Genomic DNA, 20,429 nt, shown 5'->3' with positions numbered 1-20,429 from the left:
TTCAAGGTTCTCCATAACTTGCTTCGATCGATCGTGTCGTATGAGGCTTTGAAGTCGATGAGTGCGCAGGGACTTGGTATTCACGGCATTTTTGGAGGATTTGCCGAAGTATGAAGATCTGGTCCGTCGTGAATCGTCTCTCCATGAAGCCACCCTGATGACTTCTGAAGAATCTGTTTGCTTGTGGCGCTTGGCAGCCGAGTAGGATTCGTAACAACACTTTGTAGGCGGCATCGAGGACAGTGATCGCTCGGTAGTTCTCACAGTCCAATTTGTCGCCCTTCTTGTAGATGGGGCATATTACCCCCTCCTTCCACTTCTCCGGTAGCTGTTCTGTGTCCCAGATCCGCACCATCCACCGGTTTAGGCACCGGTTGTTCGGGCACATTTTGATAAGTTCAGCTGCGATGCCTTCCTCATCGTTGGGAGTGGATCCTCTTCGTCGTTGGCTACGCCGGCGATATAGCTTCCCCCACCGTTTTGATCTCCTTCATGTGCGCCGTTCAGGTGTTCATCGAAGGGCTGCTTCCACCTTTTTATAACCTCACGATTGTCCGTCAGGATGTCTCCGTCCTTATCCCGGCACATTTCGGCTTGCGGCACGAAGCCTTTGCGGGGTGCGTTAAGTTTGTGATAGAACTTTCGTGTTTCTTGAGCACGATGCAGCTGCTCCAGCTCCTCGAGCTCCTCCTCCTCCAGGTGGCGCTTTTTCTCCCAGAAAATTTGGACTCGCTATTTTTTCCGCTGTCAGTGGTTTTCCACGTTCCGACGGGTGCCTCATTGCACTACTGCGCGGCGATTTCTTCACTCCTCGTCGATGACGTTCTTCGCAGCGCTGTTGATGGCTGTCCCAACAGTCCTCAAGAGGGGCTTCGTCCAGCTCGCCCTCTACCGGCAGCGCAGCTTCGGGCGATTGCGCGTAGTCTACTGCGACCTCAGGTTGCTTCAGTCATGCGATATTTAAACGAGGCGGGCGTCTATTTCGTATGTTGTTCACTACGGAGAGTTTTGAGTGCATCTTCACATCAGAGGCACTACTATGAGTAGAAAATTGTTTGGCTGAATACTTTGAAACTCTTAGATTTACCCCAAATAAGATTTTGTTGAGGAGAAGAAAATAGCCGACTCAGCCATGAAAAAATTAACGAACAGATTAACCAACTCCACATGTTAGGAATTCGGTAAAATAACAACCGAAATCGGTAATTTCCGATTACTGTGTACATTTATAACATTACACTCATCCGAAAAGAAAACGTTAAATCCACCTGGATTTTCACGTAGCCACTCATTACGTGAATTTTTGCTTGAGTTACATGAAGCACTTAGAAGGTAATAAAAAAACACTTGATTCTTACGTGAAATTCACATAGCTGAATGCTGTCAAAACAAAGACACATTCGATTTACGTGAAAATCCAATGATCCGCCAAGTACAGAGGGATTTGGTACATTCTATGTGATGTTCACGTAACTCTGGAGTGGTTTTTTCACGTAAAATCTATGTGAAGGGAAACAATTCTCAATATGGCGTGGATCCAAGTGCTGAGGGAACTTTTTAGGAGATGGAGAAACTGTTTTATTTGTAAGTAGTGAATATTTTTAAATATTTTTGTTGTTTTTTAAATGTTTTGCTATTCCAACAGAATCTGGAACTCGAACAGCTGGTCAGTCAAGTAACTGCAATGGAGGCGCAACTGTTCTGGACAGTCGTCGTAAAGTGAAATTAATTGTGAAGTGAAGTGGAATATTTATAAATAGTATTAGTGTAAATGAAAAGCTATCGTGTTATGTGATTTCATCGGCTAAATAAAATTCCTTTTCGAAATCAAATTCTTCTTATTTCAAGTGGGCGAAACAAAACACAAAACGTTAACCTACGTTAATAATATGTTCTTGAAATCTACGTGAATCCCCATGTAGCGAACAAATCCCCCCACGTACGCTTCAGATGGATTTCACTTACAACTCATATGAAAATTACGTGAATTCTACTTGCTACGCAAGCTCTGTTTGCTACCTGAAATTCACGTAGGTTCCACATGATTTTCAGGGTGGCAAAAATCTATGTACATTTTCACGTAGCGCTAATGTGAATAGTTTTTTCGGTGTACCATTCAAATCTTTTTTTTAGTTTTCAAGTCATAAATCTGAGACTCAACAATTCCTTGGAAAAAAAATCAATTTAATCTCAATTGAATTCGCTTCAACCAAACTGTTTCGATATCTGTAATCAACAATCAACAACTGCACTTCAACCCGACATCCGGTGAATACCTATCAGAGCTCAAAAACTCTAGCAATAATGAATTGGTTGCCCGGCTCAAATGTTTTCGCGCCGCCGCCGCCGCCTGTTGATCGGTGGGTGTCTCACTCGATTATTGAAAATTTCCATAAATTCATAGTCCATTTATAATTGGTTTGCACTTTCGCCGAAATTGGACACGTCTAATTACAGTTCCATAAATGGCCATTCGATTTAATCGATGCACACACGCAGCGCAGCGACCGCGCCGTGGCGTACTGAATGAATGTGGGAGGTTTATTTATGAACGGCACGAGATGCACTCTTGAAAGTTATGTGCCGATATGGGTCGGTCAGTCAGAAGGCAGTTGATGGGTCGCCCATTTTCCGGTTGTGATAATGTGGTGTCCGGATTGTCGTCGTAAATGCAAACCATTAACAGGTACCGCACACATCCCTTAACGGTTGGAAATCGATCTGATTTAGTGTTTTTTTTACTTTCGAATTTTTTCCGATATGAAAGACACACCCTTTTGGAGTTGGTAAAGGTTATTGCATCATTTCACGAAACATTAAATTAATCATCGAAAATGAATAAATACCGCAAATTGAGGAACCCACTCTTTTCGGTGAGGGAAACGATTTTCACGCACCAGTTCGGCAATTTCGATTTAATTAAAAAATAAGTGATGCTTATCAACGGAAAACGCCACCCGCTTCACACATACTCGTACGCGCACAAATATATCGAATGTATAATACATGCATTTAAGTTTTTCTTGTTTTAATTTAATTTACCACGTTCGCTTTCGCCCCCGGGTTGTTTGTATTAAATCAATATTTTTCCCATCACCATCATATCAAAAATAGTCTTTTTGGTTGCTTAACGTTTTCTTTCCCACCATTTAGTAGCGTTTCAAATTTTCTCCTGCTTTATCTCATTCTGTCCCTTCAGGTTGGAATTTATTTTCCCTTCAACTCTATTGGCTACAAACTGAATACATCTCACACTAAGGTGTGTCAACTTTACACTGTTTTCGAATTTCAAAACGCTTGCTTGAAGCATAGAAAGTTTTCTGTTTGGAAAAAAATGTTTAATTTTTTTTATCTGAAAAATAAATGTAGAATTTTGTTCGGAGGAAATTGATTTTCAGTTTTTTTTTACAATGCGGTCTTTTCATGCTGAAATTGCAATTTATCAAGCTAATTGGAAAACTCTCTGACTACAACTTTTCTCCAAACCGCAAAGCAATTGGAATTTAAAAAAAACTGTTGCGACGAAAACAGAGAAGATTTTATCCATCGAAAGAATCTAGCAACACTGTCAAAAAACTAGTACAATGCCAGAGGTGCCAGGTGTTCGGATAAATCAGGATTTGTCCTGATTTTCGAAATGCCATCCTGATTTTTAAAATCGGCCTGATTAGTCCTGATTTTTAGAAAAAGGTTTTTCAATGTACTGAATTGTCCTGATTCTCAAAAAATATCTTAACTGTAATCGAATTTACAGTTAAATTAACAGGATATCGAACGAATCTATAACAGAATAGTTAAACAGATAATATTGTTCGGTTCAGATGATATTGAAATGGTGATGCCGGCAACACAAGATTCTGCTCGCCTCAGTATATAAATTAAGGCGTTTCAGTATCAGTATTTCGCCTTTATGCATGCAATTTAAACAGAGCTTGTGGTGTCCTGAAAACCCTGTTGTTTTCCTCATGCTGTCCCGATTTTTGACAAAACGACATGGCATCCCGGCACAATGGTATCATTTTTCTGACGATAATGTTATTGACTTTAGAGCAGAGGCGCCAGGTGTCCCCTGATGAATCAGAATTTGTCCTGATTTTTGAAAGACCGTCTTGATTTTTAAAATTGTCCTGATTTGTCCTGATTGCTTGAAAAAACTTTTTCAATATACTAAATTGTCCTTATTTTCAAAAAATATCCTAAATGCTATTAAATTTATAGTTAATTTATCAGGATATCGCACTATTCTGTAAAACAATAGTTAAACCGATATTAATCTTCGGTTCAGATTATATTGAAATGGTGATTTTTTAGTACCAGTATTTCGCCTTTATGTATGCAATTTAAGCAGAATTTGTGCTTCTCATATTGTCCTGATTTTTGACAAAACGACTTGGAATCTCTGCTTTAGAGGCTTGATATGTTAAAACACACTGATTTTTTTTTTATGTCTTTTGCATACGATTTCATATGGTAAATAAAAATTTTCAGTCACGAGATGCATTGGATTTGGAAAAAATAACTTAAAAAACTGTTTTTAACCAGTGCTTCAGGAGCAGAGGTGCCAAGCGTTCTGGTTTTCAAGGATTTGTCCTGATTTCGAGAGACCGCCCTGATTTTTAAAAATGGTTTTCAAAATGACCTGAATTGCACTGGTTCTCAAAAAAGGATCAAAACTACCAAATTCGTAGATGATTGATCAGAACATCGAATAAATTTGTTATAAAATAAACGGAGTATCAGATTAAAAGTGCAGACCAGTCAAAGAGCTGCTCAATTCTGTTACATAAAATAAAGCGTTTACAGTAAACAGTGAATTTGCCTTTATTTATGCAATTTAAGCAGATTATTTCCATCATTCAAAAAGTGTCTTTAGAAATTCTGATTTTTTTCTTCTCGGTGTCCTGATTTTTGACAAGTCCACCTGGCACCCCTAATCTGGAGACCCCACTCTAGAGGCGCCATGTGCCCTGATAAATCAAGATTTGACCTTTTTTTCGAAAGACTGTCGTGAATTTTTATATTGTCCTTATTTGTCCTGATTTTTTTTTAAAAAAAGCTCTTTAAATGAAGTGAATTGAACACATTTTCAAAAAATATCTAAACTAAGATTGCCAGATTGCCCGGTTTCATCCGGTTTTGCCCGGATATTTAATATAAAATTTTGGAAAATTTCTGTTCGGCCCGGTTTTCCGGATTTCATTGAAAATCTTGCTCGGAATTATTCTCATTCTAATTGTCGAATTAAACGTAAAAAAAAACAAATTGTTTTGAATTTTTCTTTATTTATGCGGCCAAAACGAAACCTCTTGAACAAGTTTCAAAAAAATAGTCATGAAAGGTGTTTGAGAGCCTAAAAATAAAACCTGCTGATAAATTTTGAAAAACATATTTTTTCCCCCTTTTTTCCTTAATTTTTGATGAGTATTTCCTATGTGTTGACCAAATTTGTCCGGATGTTGCCAGGATTTTAGTCGACAATTTTGAAATCAAATGCCCGGATTTTTCTAGGTTTTTTGATAAAATAGCCAGGATTGTCTGGCCAGGATACGTTCTTCAAAAAATTTTGGAATCTTGATCTAAACTGTAATTTTATATGTAATAAAATTATCGGAATATCGAAGAAATCTGTACTAAAATAGTTAAACCGCTAATAATGTTCAGTTCAGACGATATCGAGATGATGTTTTTCCTTATAAACTGCAGGCCGATTCAGGCGAGGCGAGCAGAATCTAGCGCCTCAGTGCAAAAATTAATACGTCTTGAGTATCTGTTTTTCACCTTTATTAATGCAATTTAAGCACGATTTGAGTTGCCCTGAAAATCCTGATTTTTTCATCATGCTGCTCTTGACAAATCAACCTGGCATCGCTGCTCTACACAATGATAGATAAACATTCTTTTTCTAAAAATTGAAAATTTAACGAAAACCAGTTTGTCTGAACATCTTTATACTCTAAAGTAAGCAATTTTTATAAAAAACATTTTTAAAATATTTTTGATCAGTTTTCGGATTTTTAACAGTGTTGCTAGATTATTTTATAAGAAGAAACGTTCTTGTTTGGGAAGTTGAAACTTTTTTCATTCTAATCTAATCACTTCGCGATCTTGAGCGGAGTTAAAGCCAGGGTACTTTTTTATAGACTGCAAGTATCGAAAATGAATTTTGATAGCTTGGAAAGAAAATATTGAGAAAAAAACCAAAGAAAATAATATTTTAAATTTTAGCACAAAATTTTTACACGAAAAATTAGAAAAAAAAATCACACGTTGATTTTTGCCTAATACGATTATTTCATATTACAAGTAGTCGTTTTGGAATTCGAAAACAGTGTGTATTCGACACATCCTACTCTCTCACGACTGAAATAAAACTCACAAAAATAAACCGCAAAAATGCACTTTAAATTTCGCAAGGCGTCAAAATCAATCAACCGATTGGGACGCGCCGGGTTATTTTGCAATTAACCCAAACATACGCAAGTATGTGTATGTGTGCCGCTTTTATCTACCTGCCTGTCTGTGTATGTCTGTCTATGTGCGCGCGTCTGTGCCATTTTTAAGAGGTTCGTGTGAATGATTTAATCGAATCCGGAACAAACAGACTACGGAATGAGGGGACACACCAAATGCAATTAAAGCTTAATCAACACGGGTTTCGGACAGCCTGGGATTTCGAATGTTCTCTTGTCTCGCTCACATCGCTCTCTCTCGCTCTTTCATTTGTTTGCCTTTGACCCAGCAAGCAGCAAGCAACCCGCAGTGCCGTTTGGATTTGTGTGATTTTTTTTTTCAACATCATTTCACTACCGGTGGCAATGTTTTTTTTTTTAATTTTTTCCCTCCATTTTTAGTTTTGTTCATACCCGGGTCAGTCCCCCCACCTGCTCAGTTGTTTATATCACCGGATTCAATCACCTTCAAAAGGTGCGCCTCAGGATCGATAGGGTTACCAGGAGGGATACCACCGACAGGGTGACGCTCCAGTGGTGCTGCCGGGCCAGGGTGGGCCCAGAGTTGGAATTACCACCCCGGTGGGTCACGCTCAGGTCCCGGATCTCGGTATCTAGAAAGGGAAGATAGAGGATAGAAAAAGAGTTTTAAAATAAGGAGATTTAAAAGTAAAAGAAAAATAGCATGAAAACTTATGGAGGGTTATTTTCAGATGATGAAGGTGATTTCGTTTGAGATCTCATGAAACTGGAATGTTTAATTTGAAATTAAATATATCATATGTCTTAAAATTTTGTGATACAAAATAAAAAAATCAATCCCCAAACCTATTATTTGAATGTTATTTGAATAGTCTAAAATTAACGTATGTATTAAAAACAGATTTTTTTTCGTATGGTGAAACTTAGAAAGATAAACGAGTTCTGTAAATTACTACAGAAGGTAGTCACATAGGTTAACTTGCAAAAAAAATTGCGCAAACAGGCAAATTTTTCCCATGACCCACGATTCCCCACTTTCCCCTATTCATGATAAGGTGATTTTTTTTATGTATTCAAAATAGAAATTCATAATTTGGTAGAAGAAAGAGTTCACGCAAAAAAAAACCTCAGGGCTGAACTTCAAAAATTTTCATTTCAATACTAATACATGTCAAATTTTTCAATCACAGATTCTTGATCATCAAACTTTTCTTCGACAAAATTGAAGGTTTTCTCAACATTGACGAATTATGGCAGCTCAACTAAGTCCTTACTTTTTTATCTAACCAGTTATTTATTTGATGCAACACAACATCTATGGTATTTTTTTTTATTTAAAAAATACATTGCCGGGAACAAGCAATAGTAACGTAAAAATTAAGTTTTGCTAAGATTTTTTTGCTCGTTATATAATGATATTGAAGTCAATCTAATAAGACAAAAAAGAAATTGTTTAACACTATTCTTTTGTTTTTTTTTACAAAAAAAAAAAAATTAAACAAATTTTGATTTTCGGATGCTTTCGGACTTTCGGATGTTAAAATTAAGCAGTCTTTGATACATCATTTATAAACAATCATCATATAACAAAGATTTTCGTGGATTGAAACGGCTGCGACAATCAATTGTGGTAAAGTACGAGACATTTTTAAAATTTTCAAAATTAATAATAAAAAATAATTCATTTTTAATCTCACAATTGACTAACGAAGCAGTATACCACTTATTTAGTTTGGTAAAAAAAATCAAAGATTTTCAACATTCTTATTTTTGGTTTGAAAAGATTCTTACATTGGATTGAGATGTTAGTTTGCACAGGGGAGATGGAAAATTGATTTTATAAATAAAATTTTGGGTCAGGGTTCGGCGGAAGGGTCTTCCATATCAACTGTTTGATGTTTTTACGATATTGACGTTTTTATATATGGATTTAGATGAAAATTTCCACATAGTAGTTTCCAGGGACGCTCTATTGCTTTCTGGAGTCAAATTTTGGAGTCAGCAAAAGGGGTCGTCAATATTATCTTTTCATTATTTATACTATTTTGCCTTGATGGTGCCTCAGATTGTAATGAAAATTTGCACGTGGGATATTTACAGCATGTGTGACTGATTTCAGATGTCAAGTTTTGACAAGGGCTCGGGAAAAGGGGTCGGCAAAGAGGTCGTCAATAATTTTTTAGCAATAAAAAAGGTGATATAGCATCACATCAAGATAAAACTTCTAACCCGAAAGTTTTACTGGACGAGAAATCGATTTCTGATTTCATACTTTCTATCAGACGAAAAAAAGGGTTATTCACATTAATGTTTGTATGTTATAGGAATAATTTCGTTATCATGCATCCGAAAAAGACAAAAATTCGTACACGGATGATCTTTTTGACGGTCAATCAATTTCTTATTTAGTATTTTGTATGCTAGACATGCAAGTCGGTCGCTCATAAATACTGCTAAAAACGAAACGGATTTTCGTACGAGATCAGCTAGTACAGGGGTGAGCAACTCGCGGCCCGCGGGCCGCATTCGGCCCTCGAGACATGTTTGTGCGGCCCGCGAAACAAGTTTCAAATTATTTTTTTTTCTGTTTTTGTTAATTATCATAAAGTAGTAACAACTAAGCAAAAAAAAATGCAAAAGTAAACAAAGAAAAAAAAAACAAAAACTCCAGTTGCATCTGCCCCATTGTTATTCAGATAGTAGACTTTTTTGTAGGATTTAAGCTATTCATTGAGCTCTTATGAAGGCATGGATGCAATATTATTTATTGGAAAAAACGTAATATTAGTTAAGTCTTTCAAGCAAAGTTAAAGTTGTATGAAAAAGTGAAATATTTTTGTTCTTGATTATTGACGGAAAAAAGGAAAGTTTTATAATGACGACTGGGTGAACGGTTATAGATTTCTTAGCGACTTATAGAAATTCTGATTTCTTGACTACAATTATATCTGTAATTATGTGATTCAACCAAAAAAGTTTGTTACAATTACACAGGAGGGCTGCATTTTGGTGCCTATGATTCAATAACTGATTTTATAAGATTTTGATGTCCTGAATTCAAAACATGTAACATATATTGTCTATCACTTGCGTCTGGAAGTTTTTAAATTGATCAGTTATAAGTATAATCGATGTCTGATAAATGACATACCAATAAACTTCCATAAAAATCAAATGCTAACTTTCAGTAATTTACTACCCTTAATTTAATCAAGGATTCAGATAATGCCCAGATATTCTTGTTTCCAAGATATAATGCTTTCAAAAATTTTATTCTACTTACAATTTATAGAACGAATATGAGACGGAATACTTTGTAAATAAATAAAATAATTACAATTAATAGAAATTCAAAAAAAATAGATAAAACTTCTTCTCACATCACTAAATAAAGTCATTGAATATTGGATATTAAAATTTTAATTCATTCAACAACATAATTTTTCTCTCTCGAGGGATTTTAAGCGTCTTTATGGCTTATTCATCCGGAAGTTAGTTGAAGACTGCAAATTGATTAGACTTACAGTTTTGAAAATATAAAAGATTGAATTTGGTTTAATTTTTCTATAAGACTTCTTCAAAATTCCTTTTTTGCAGGATTGAAAAAAAAAAACAAAATAAAAACTTCCATAACTTTTTTCTCAGGTCTAAATTACTCGCGGTCTCTGAGAAAGTTGATCATTGAGTACATTAGTATTTGTATTTTAAAGTTTTGTCAAAAGAGTACGCAAATTAAATAACTAATTTTTTAACCTAGTTTTAAAAGTTATCTCAAAATCTAGTGCTGACAAAAAAAATTGATATTTGGACTCAGCAACTCCGAATAAGTAAAAATCAGTTTTGAGATTCCTTACACCTCGGAAAATGAGATTTTGTTGTCTGGTGTAATGCTATTTTCAGAAATTCCATGGGCAAATCAAGCCAAACATTCACTAAATTAAATTGATTAAATTGAACCAAAAAATTTCTAGAATCAAAAATGTAAACTGTAACATTGATAAATCTGGTTTAAAATCTGTGAAATTATGAATTTTCCATGGATTTGAAACCATGCTCACCATCTCAATGCAATGATTTCATACGGAACTTCCAATTATAAAAAAAAACCGTTGATAGAAAAAGGAGGCTTAAGGAAAAATATTAAATAAATTGTAAAGAAAAATTGTTCGAAAATGGGCACCGAAAAAAATCGCTATGGTCAAGCTCCATGAACTTTTTCAATGGAAGTGATGACAAAAAATACCTTCGCATCGGTTCGAATAAAAAACGGTTTTTTTTTTCAAAAAACGGTTCAGATCTTTTTAAGAACCTTCGAAAGACTTTCGAAAATTTTCGTTTTTAACAAGTTCGTCGCCACGCTCATTTTGACAGTTTTACTAGCTAGCTCCTAAAATTTTTCGGAACGAGGAAGTAAAGAGGAGAACTCCAAAATTTGAAACGTGTTGCTAAACTGAGCGGGTATAGCGAATAGCGTTTTTTTTAATAAATGAAAGGAAAGCAAATGATGTAAAAATAGAATCTTCGCTACACATTTCAAATTTTTAAAAACATTCAAATTATGGAAAAATGATCCGGTTTTAGTGATGCAACTAAAAAATACGTTAAATTCAGCAAATTATTATTAACTAAATTTTATTTTTAATGCGGCCCGCCCAAAGAATTTCATATTAAAAGTGGCCCGTTGCTTCAAAAGGTTGCTCACCCCTGAGCTAGTATATGAATAAAAATTTGTTTGACAAGTTATTTTGAGATTCAGTTTTCATTGACGTAATTAAATTCATGTTTCTTATAAATTAATTCTAAACTCTTCTTAAAACTAAGTTTAAGGATTAGAAGTTTTTCATTTTCATGATAATTTAATTTTTAAGAGTAAATAGTAAAGGATTTTTATGTCCGATTCAATTAAGTTGTCACCTAACAATCTTAATTTTTTCCCTCAATTAAATGATTCTAACTTAAGGTTGCCAGAACTTTTCCAGCACGTATCCAGACCGGACAATTCCGAGCAATTTTATATAAAATCCTGTAAAATCCGGGCATTTCATATGAAAATTGATGACCTAAAATCTGGACAAAATCCAGGCAAACTTTGTTGAAACCCAAAAACTACTCAACAAAAATAAAAAAAAAAAACCATAAAGGCTTTTAAATAACGTCTCATAATTACTTTTATAAAAATTGCTCAAAAAATTTAGTTTTGGGAGCATTAATAAAAATATATTACTACAGTATTTCATTTTTTCAATTGATTTGCCAAAGTTTTACAATGAAATCCGGGGTCTATTCCCAAATTTTGGATTAAATATTCGGACACAGCTGGATAAAAACGGGCAATCTGGTAACCTTATTCTAACTTCATTAAATAAAAAAATAAAATATAATGAACATCGAAAATACAATGCATTTTGAATTAACCGCCATTAATGATTGCTATTGAATTCTACCGATTTTTTGGCCAGTTTTAAAATATGTTGTTAAGACGTTTTGACCTGCTATGGCCTTTACTCTTGTTCAGGACAAAATATTTTATTTTTCTATCAACAAACAGTCTAAATTTTCGATTTCAGCTACAAAACATAATTTGAAACTATTAAATAGAAATAGACCAAGAAAAATGATTATGATCACATGGGAGAACTATTCCCTTCATTCCGATAGACATCGACACTCAACCAGTATAATATTCATACGCCAGGTTGGTCTCCTGTAGTAGAATGTTAATACATGGGCCCCGGAGAAACGCAAGATGTGGGTTCAAGTCTCACCGGGAGACAAGGCGAATTTTTTTGCATGTTTTTCAACATCGTTTTTCTCTTATCTAGTCCCTGAAATGTCATCTAAGTTGGATTCATTTCTCTACAAAAAAAATAATTTAAAACTTTCGACGTTTCGACCCTCATAATAAAAACTTTTTATATTCATAATTCTGAACATGTTGTTTTATTGATATAACAAGTTTTTTCTATGAACTTAAAAATGAGCTTTGTTAGTTTCGTAATTTGATAACTAGGAGAAAATGAATATTAGAAAATAATTCATTTCTGACAATGATCACTTGAATTTCAATTACATTTATATAATCTTGATACCATTATCTTCTAATCAAAATAAAAATCAAACATTTTTTTCTAATCGAGAATTAACGCTTCAAATCGTTATTTTTTATCAGTCTTTCCATCAAAAATGATGAAAATGAAATTCTATCAAAATGATCTGAAATTAAACATTATCAAAAATTCATTATTGAACAATTTTATTGATTGAATAATAAAAAAACAATGCTTAAAATAAAAATGGAATTCCAAGTGTTGTGGTTGATTTTGAAAGTACAAATTAAATGCTTATTCAGATAACAAAAATCATGATCGATTTAAAAAGATGATTTTTAGTTGATGGGTGTCACTTAATTTTTTCACGTTAAATTTTAAAATTAGATCCTGAAAAGTATAAAAGGTACAAACAAAAATTTAGATTTAAAAAACAAAAACATATTTGTTATAGAAAAAAATCAAAAATACGAGAAGTAGGAATAAAAAAAAATATTTAAACATCATTATAAATATAAATTGTGAAAATGAAAAATAAAAGTTTTTTAACATTTGAGAAACAAAGTTTTCAAAAAGCTTAGAATTCAATTTATAACTTAAAGGAACAGCATTTTTTGATGTCTTTTTAATAACTTATTTGAATGAATTTTGAGTCATGAACTCAAATCATTTCTGAGATTTTGTCTTACACTTCCTGTTCAGTTGATATAGCGTTTACAAGTTTAAAATAAATCAGATTTGAGTGAAATTAATCCTTCATCCATTAAATTGAAGAATGATAATAATTTGGATATTCTCATATCAGAGATTTATTAGGTTAGATTAACAAATTTGTTAAAAATGGAAGAACGATTTGACTTTTGTTATAATTTTTTTTTTCTAAAATTCACTTAGCTTGAAATGTTTCATTAAAAATCATGAATATTCGTATTCTACAGAATGGGTTTCTCTTTCACTAAAGACAAAGACAAGGTAAGGAATAATGCTCTTGGAACATAAAAATTTATAAATAAAATTACCCTCATAAAAACCATATGCCATTTAAATATTGTTCAAAGTAATTGTTCAAAGTAATCCAGAAGATAATTTTTGTACATTTTTTCGCAGCAGTCAAAATAACTGCGGTCTTCGGAGAAGATGATTATTGAATTAAAACCTTTGCAGTATACAGTGAAGACAAAATTGTGCTGAAATTTCAAAATTGATTTTTACTTATTTTCAAAATTTATTTTAACGATAAAGCCTGATAGAAAAAATCTAACCTAATATTTGGACTTGGGGCACTCAAATTGATACCCCTAATTTAATTTATCATAACCCCTATGAATGTGAATTTGAGCATTAAGAAGAATAAGAAACACAAAATAAAATTGTAGCTGAAGTTGGTTTTTGAAAATATTTCAATTCAGCATTACATTTGTAAAGACATAATCGATTATTACTATGATCAAAGTGTTTCGTTATGTTACGTTTAAGATTTCTTGCGTAAAGTTTTCAATATCGAGAATAGTTAAATCCTGTCACATGGCTACAAGTTTGTTCATGTGTTAAATAAGTATTTGATGAATGAATACTTAAGTTAAAATTCAAGCTAAAAAATTCTGTTTTTGTTTTGGTACACTTTAAAAAAAAACAAGCATCTTAAAGACGAGGAAGGATTTTGTGGAGTAAAAATTTGAGTCTTAAAAGAAAGTTTTGTGGAAGTGCAACAAAAATTGACAGGTTCTCTATAGTGTCCAGAAATGAAATTAATATTTTCCGACATGTTTGCAAAAACGTATTTCGAATACCTTTCGGAACCAATTAATTTCTCGGTACTACGGTAAATTCATTTCATCATCTGAATATTTTACACGGAAAAAAATTCCATGGGAGGGGGCCTTGTAATGATAATTCAACCCATAGTAGGAAAAAAGTGGAGAAATATAAATTCAATTTGAGAAAAGATAAATGCGAGTCCGACAAAAATATCTCAAGGGTTGCAAGCGGATCGCAGGCCGCGTAATGCTCATTACTGGTCTCCATTACTTTTGATTCAGATTTTTTGTTTGTTTGTGTCAATTTTGAAATAACAGAGACGAACAGGGCGGTCTTAAAGTTCCTTCGTCTTCTGACTACATTATCGTCACTCTAAATTTAATGTTAATCGTTTATGTTGTTTAAATAGCGGTTTTTTTTTCAAAGTCATCATTGCTTTAACTTATAGTCAAAAACCTCTGATGATTCTAATGAGAATAAGACAAATAATACAATAATTATCGATACAAAAATGGACAGCGTCAATTTAAAAAAAAACATCATCCAAGTTTTTTGAAAATATGATCAAACTTTTATATATTTAGGTTATGATATCTGGGTTGAAAGCTATCAACTTATAAAACCAAGTTTTGGAACCGGAAATCTACATCCGAATTTTCAAACTAAATATGAAATTCAAAAGAAAAAAGTTTCAGATCCTAATCGTTTTCCATATTTTTTATTTTGCGTTTTACATTTGAACCTGGTATTTTAAAATTATATAATTTTTCTGAATTCTACAGAAATATTAATTTTTAAAATGGAAGGCAAAAACTTTTCATGGATCTTTGATATAAATCAATGTTTGAATACGAAATGTACAAATTTCAAGCTGATTCCGGTTGAAAGTTCCAATATAAGTTCATAATCTGATTGGTGCAAAGTTGGCTTTCAGTTGAATCATATGAATATTTTTCATTTTTATTTTATCCACAGCAGCTCAAATTACCAAAAAAATTTTTTTTGCAGACAGCTTAGAAAAAAAAAACCTTGATGTTGGTTTTTGATGGCCATGAAATGAAATGTCACAATTAATTAAAAACAGGTAAATATTGATGATTTTCTGCTGTTTTGTCTCTGATCAAAGTCAAAATAACCTCATTTCCCTCATATTAAAAAAAAAAACCTTCGATCCAAACTTACCTGTGTTTGAAGTGGTGAAAAGAAAGCTTTCCGAGAAATCGCTCCACCCATACCGGTTTCTGTGGGATGTGTTTTGGGGTTTTATGTTTGCGGATTTTTTGTTTGTTTCGAATTTGAAGGGGGTTGTATGTTATCCCCGTTTGGTGTTTTCCATTTACAATGTGGGAGTTGACAGTCGGATGAGCGTTGATTAAAAATCACGTTGATACAGTTGGTCGCCGCGGCGTATGTTTGTGTGTCGTTTGGATGAAAATAAAAACATTTTTTTCCGTTTTCGTTTTCGTCGAATGTGTTGAGCCCGATAAAAGTCCCATCGTTAGCAGATCCATCGCCACGGTGGTTTATCCCGGGTGACAAAATCCGGCAGAATAGGCAGCGCGGGTTTTTAATTGCATTCCATGGAAAATGGCATTCGAGCGCAGATGGTTTTTTGAGATATTAAAGAGAAGAAAGTAATACATAGAAATAGATTAGTATGGTTAGTAGTTTTTAAAAATGAAGATATGCAAAGAAAACACTCATACGTCATTCGCCTATTAAAAATTATTTTTAAATTATGTTACATTCTCTCATTTTTTAAAATAGATTTCAAATTTCTTGTTCAAGGACGAACAAATTGTTTGTCTGTGAGGTCATCAAAACAACTATATTAATTAGCAATAGCTAATTGTTACTTTTTACTTCTCATTTTCTTTAACCGGGAAATTACTTATTTGTCAATGAGTAAAATGATACTTCTACCCCGTACCCAATTTTAATAGTCTGGCTCCACCGTGTAATGATGTCAACATTTTTACCGCGTTAATCATCATCACCTGTCATCAGCAATCATTGATCCATTTTTGTCAATTGCGAATTGGCCACAAAGCATGTGGAGAACCATAAAAATCATGTTTTGGTTCTGCAAAATGAAGCAGCAGAATTCATCAGCTAGATGAATGTATTTTAACGAAATTATAAATTCAGCAAAGGCCGTTTGGAAATGAGCATCGATGTTAATTTTAAAATCATAAATTCTTCCGAAGCAAAATTGAGGGATTAAAAGATACACATGATCTTTTCAATCATCTTCAAAGATTATCAAACAAACTGAGTTATTCATTTTTTAGATTTATCGATTATCCATTTTTTGTGGCTAAAAGTTCAACTCCGTCCTTCCTTCCGATGACCGACCAATGACCAATGATTCTTTCCGAATGAAACACACCAAAGTGGCTCACTCACGTATCAATGAACTCGTGTATGTACATATGTGTGTGTGTGTGTGTGTATCTGTTCTGTTCTACCTTCAACGTCCTTCAAAGCTCATGTGCACGTACGTCCTCTATAGTGTGTTCGACATGTGACAATGCTAATGTGGTTTTCTCCTGTGTTCCCGTTTTTCACAACATCTCTGCGTTGTCTGAGTCTCGAACCTCGACCATCATGTGGGAAATCCCATACAAGGCATTAGGGTTATGGCGAAAGGATGCCATCGACTGGGATCAGCCCCGAGTTCGTTATAGGATTCATCCTGTAGCAGCAGAAGCAGCAGACGACGAAGGCCGGGAGATGTTCCGTTCAGTGTGTGGCTTTGAACTCTGGATGCTGGCCACACACACCGGATGATCGGATGAACGAACGATTCCAATTGAATCGAATCGAATCGAACGTCATACATCATTATCGGATGTGCTGCCATCTGTCGCTTTTGCGGCATTTGCGGAAAGGACAAGGATTGGCAAGAATGGAGAACGGCAGAATGCTTTATGATGGCCTTGCACTTTTTCTTGTCTGAACGAATCGGCCTGGTTTTTTTCGGGTGGCTCCAGAGAGTGGTAAAAAAAGAGCAGACATTCCCATCAGTGAACGGAATGGATGAATCGGCTATCCTTTGCTGGTTTTGAAATATGGGATCAGAAGAACGTGCTTGATTGAATAAATGTGAAACTTTTCAGTAGCACTTTTGAACCGACTGGTTACCAACTGTTTCTAGCCTGGTGCCGTTTTTAATGAAAAGGTTCCACACATCACATTCACCGATGATGACTTTTATTAGTGACAAATTATTAAGGTAATCTATCTGGGTATAGGAATATTTTGACAATTTTGACAATTTTGACAATTTTGACAATTTTGACAATTTTGACAATTTTGACAATTTTGACAATTTTGACAATTTTGAAAATTTTGAAAATTTTGACAATTTTGACTGTTTTGACAATTTTGACAATTTTGACAATTTTGACAATTTTGACAATTTTGACAATTTTGACAATTTTGACAATTTTGACAATTTTGACAATTTTGACAATTTTGACAATTTTGACAATTTTGACAATTTTGACAATTTTGACAATTTTGACAAGTTTGACAATTTTGACAATTTTGACAATTTTGACAATTTTGATAATTTTGACAATTTTGACAATTTTGACAGTTTTGACAATTTTGACAATTTTGACAATTTTGACAATTTTGACAATTTCGACAATTTTGACAATTTTGACAATTTTGACAATTTTGACAATTTTGACAATTTTGACAATTTTGACAATTTTGACAATTTTGACAATTTTGACAATTTTGACAATTTTGACAATTTTGACAATTTTGACAATTTTGACAATTTTGACAATTTTGACAATTTTGACAATTTTGACAATTTTGACAATTTTGACAATTTTGACAATTTTGACAATTTTGACAATTTTGACAATTTTTGACAATTTTGACAATTTTGACAATTTTGACAATTTTGACAATTTTGACAATTTTGACAATTTTGACAATTTTGACAATTTTGACAATTTTGACAATTTTGACAATTTTGACAATTTTGACAATTTTGACAATTTTGACAATTTTGACAATTTTGACAATTTTGACAATTTTGACAATTTTGACAATTTTGACAATTTTGACAATTTTGACAATTTTGACAATTTTGACAATTTTGACAATTTTGACAATTTTTGACAATTTTTGACAATTTTGACAATTTTGACAATTTTGACAATTTTGACAATTTTGACAATTTTGACAATTTTGACAATTTTGACAATTTTGACAATTTTGACAATTTTGACAATTTTGACAATTTTGACAATTTGGACAATTTTGACAATTTTGACAATTTTGACCCTTTTGACAATTTTGACAATTTTGACAATTTTGACAATTTTGACAATTTTGACAATTTTGACAATTTTGACAATTTTGACAATTTTGACAATTTTGACAATTTTGACAATTTTGACAATTTTGACAATTTTGACTTGACAATTTGGACAATTTTGACAATTTAGACAATTTTGACAATTTTGACAATTTGACAATTTTGACAATTTGGCATATTTGATCATTTTGACAATTTTGACAAGTTTGACAATTTTGACAAGTTTGACAATTTTGACAATTTTGACAATTTTGACAATTTTGACAATTTTGACAATTTTGACAAATTTGCTTGTTGAAATGATTATTTGATTTGGAAGATTTTTCAATACTCAAACTTGTTTATATAAAAGTTTAATTGTTATGCACCTGTTGTATGAATTGCCTCTTGTTTAAAAAAAATCCATCATCTGGGCTTCTGAATGCAGTTTTGAAAACAATTGCATTCTGAGTTTAATTTTGTTATAAATTAAGCTTGCCAGAGTGCCCTGTTCTATCCGGACTTGCCCGGATTTTTCATTTTTTCGGTACGTATGAGTGCGGGAAATAATCTGGAAACCTTATTATAAAGGCACTGATTGTTATCAAAATCGGTATAATTGCCTTAGAACTAAACCTCAATTTTGTCTCAAAGGACATTTAATTTTGTTTGTTTAGAATCATACTCAGGATAGTGCTCAAGCAAAGAGAAATGATAAAATGTCCTGAAATTTTAACAGGTTTTTCTTTTATTTACTTACTTACCAAAAAAAATTGAAATAATTTATTCATCCTAATCAGTTTAATCATTCAATGAAAAATGCCTTAGAAAAGGCAAAAATGGTCAAAAGAATAACCTTTTAAAAACGACCAAATGTTTACAGTTTAAACATAATTCAACTGGTGTATTTGAAAAAAATCACAATTTTCTTTCCGAGTATATTTATCAAACCTTATTACAGTTTCCAACCCCGTATTTCCCGACAAAAATTCCCCGGAATAAAAAAAATCGAGAGTTCTCGAATCCCTTGATACGCTTAAAACACCCGGGAATATCCGAGTTCAATTAAAAGTGTTAAATTGAATTTGAAATTAAATTGAAAGGATTGAGCCGGGAAAATGATAGTTTGACTTTGATATATGACATAGTATTAAACATTTCTTTATGAAACTACGAAATTGAAATCAATTGATGAATAACCTAAAGTCAAGTTAACAAATGTATATCGATGATGAAATGTTTTCTCAATTATTTTAAACTTTTGCAGCAAGAAGAAGCCCGAAACGTTACGTAAAGATAAATAAATAGTTGTTTTACTCACCGAGAAAAATCAATAAGTGATAATATACAAGAATCATTCAAGTTTGTCAGTTAAAGTACCGTAAACTGGGGGAACTTTGATCCCTGTCTATTCATTTTTGAATATTTAGGAAGGGGTTGCTTTTTCGTAATGTCTAAAATGTTTAAAACACTATCTGAGGTTAGAAGTATAAAACATGATCACTGATAGTAGTAAATTCAAACTACATTGGTGGTTATAATTAAATGTTTGTTACAAAATCAGATTTCGAGTTTCGGGGTAACTTTGATCACTTTAGTTTTTACGTGCCTTAACAACTTTTAAATTATTGTCATGGTGCCATTTAGCACAGAAGGCATTAATATTAATAACAGTAATTTTTGTTAGAAATAAACTGATTTTTTCAACGTTTTTTTTTTCAATAACATTATAATCAAAAGATGGACAATGTTGCTGCATACATCCAGGGGTAAAAATTATAAAAAATTTCAATTTTTTTTGGCCTCAAAAACAAATGAAATTTTGCCTTCATGCAATTCTTTAGGTCTTCGTATTGTTTCTTTATTCTTTTTTTC

At 32.9% G+C, this 20,429-nt stretch overlaps 1 protein-coding gene across 1 annotated transcript in view; it reads right to left on the bottom strand.

The window, feature by feature from the left end:
- Positions 1–2,142: 2,142 nt before the first annotated feature.
- LOC129753736 (neural cell adhesion molecule 2-like) overlaps positions 2,143–20,429 on the bottom strand; it is a 68,663-nt gene continuing 50,376 nt past the window's right edge. Inside the window, exons 7-8 of the mRNA XM_055749580.1 lie at positions 15,419–15,477; positions 2,143–7,063 (exon numbers count right to left, since the gene is read on the bottom strand). Of these exons, the coding sequence (XP_055605555.1) occupies positions 6,918–7,063; positions 15,419–15,477 (205 nt within the window). The 3' untranslated portion in view covers positions 2,143–6,917. The remainder of the gene's footprint in view (positions 7,064–15,418; positions 15,478–20,429) is intronic.

This window comes from Uranotaenia lowii, chromosome 3 (genome assembly GCF_029784155.1).
Source record: "Uranotaenia lowii strain MFRU-FL chromosome 3, ASM2978415v1, whole genome shotgun sequence".
NCBI classification, from domain to species: domain Eukaryota; kingdom Metazoa; phylum Arthropoda; class Insecta; order Diptera; family Culicidae; genus Uranotaenia; species Uranotaenia lowii.
This window is presented reverse-complemented; position numbering and strand designations above follow the sequence as displayed.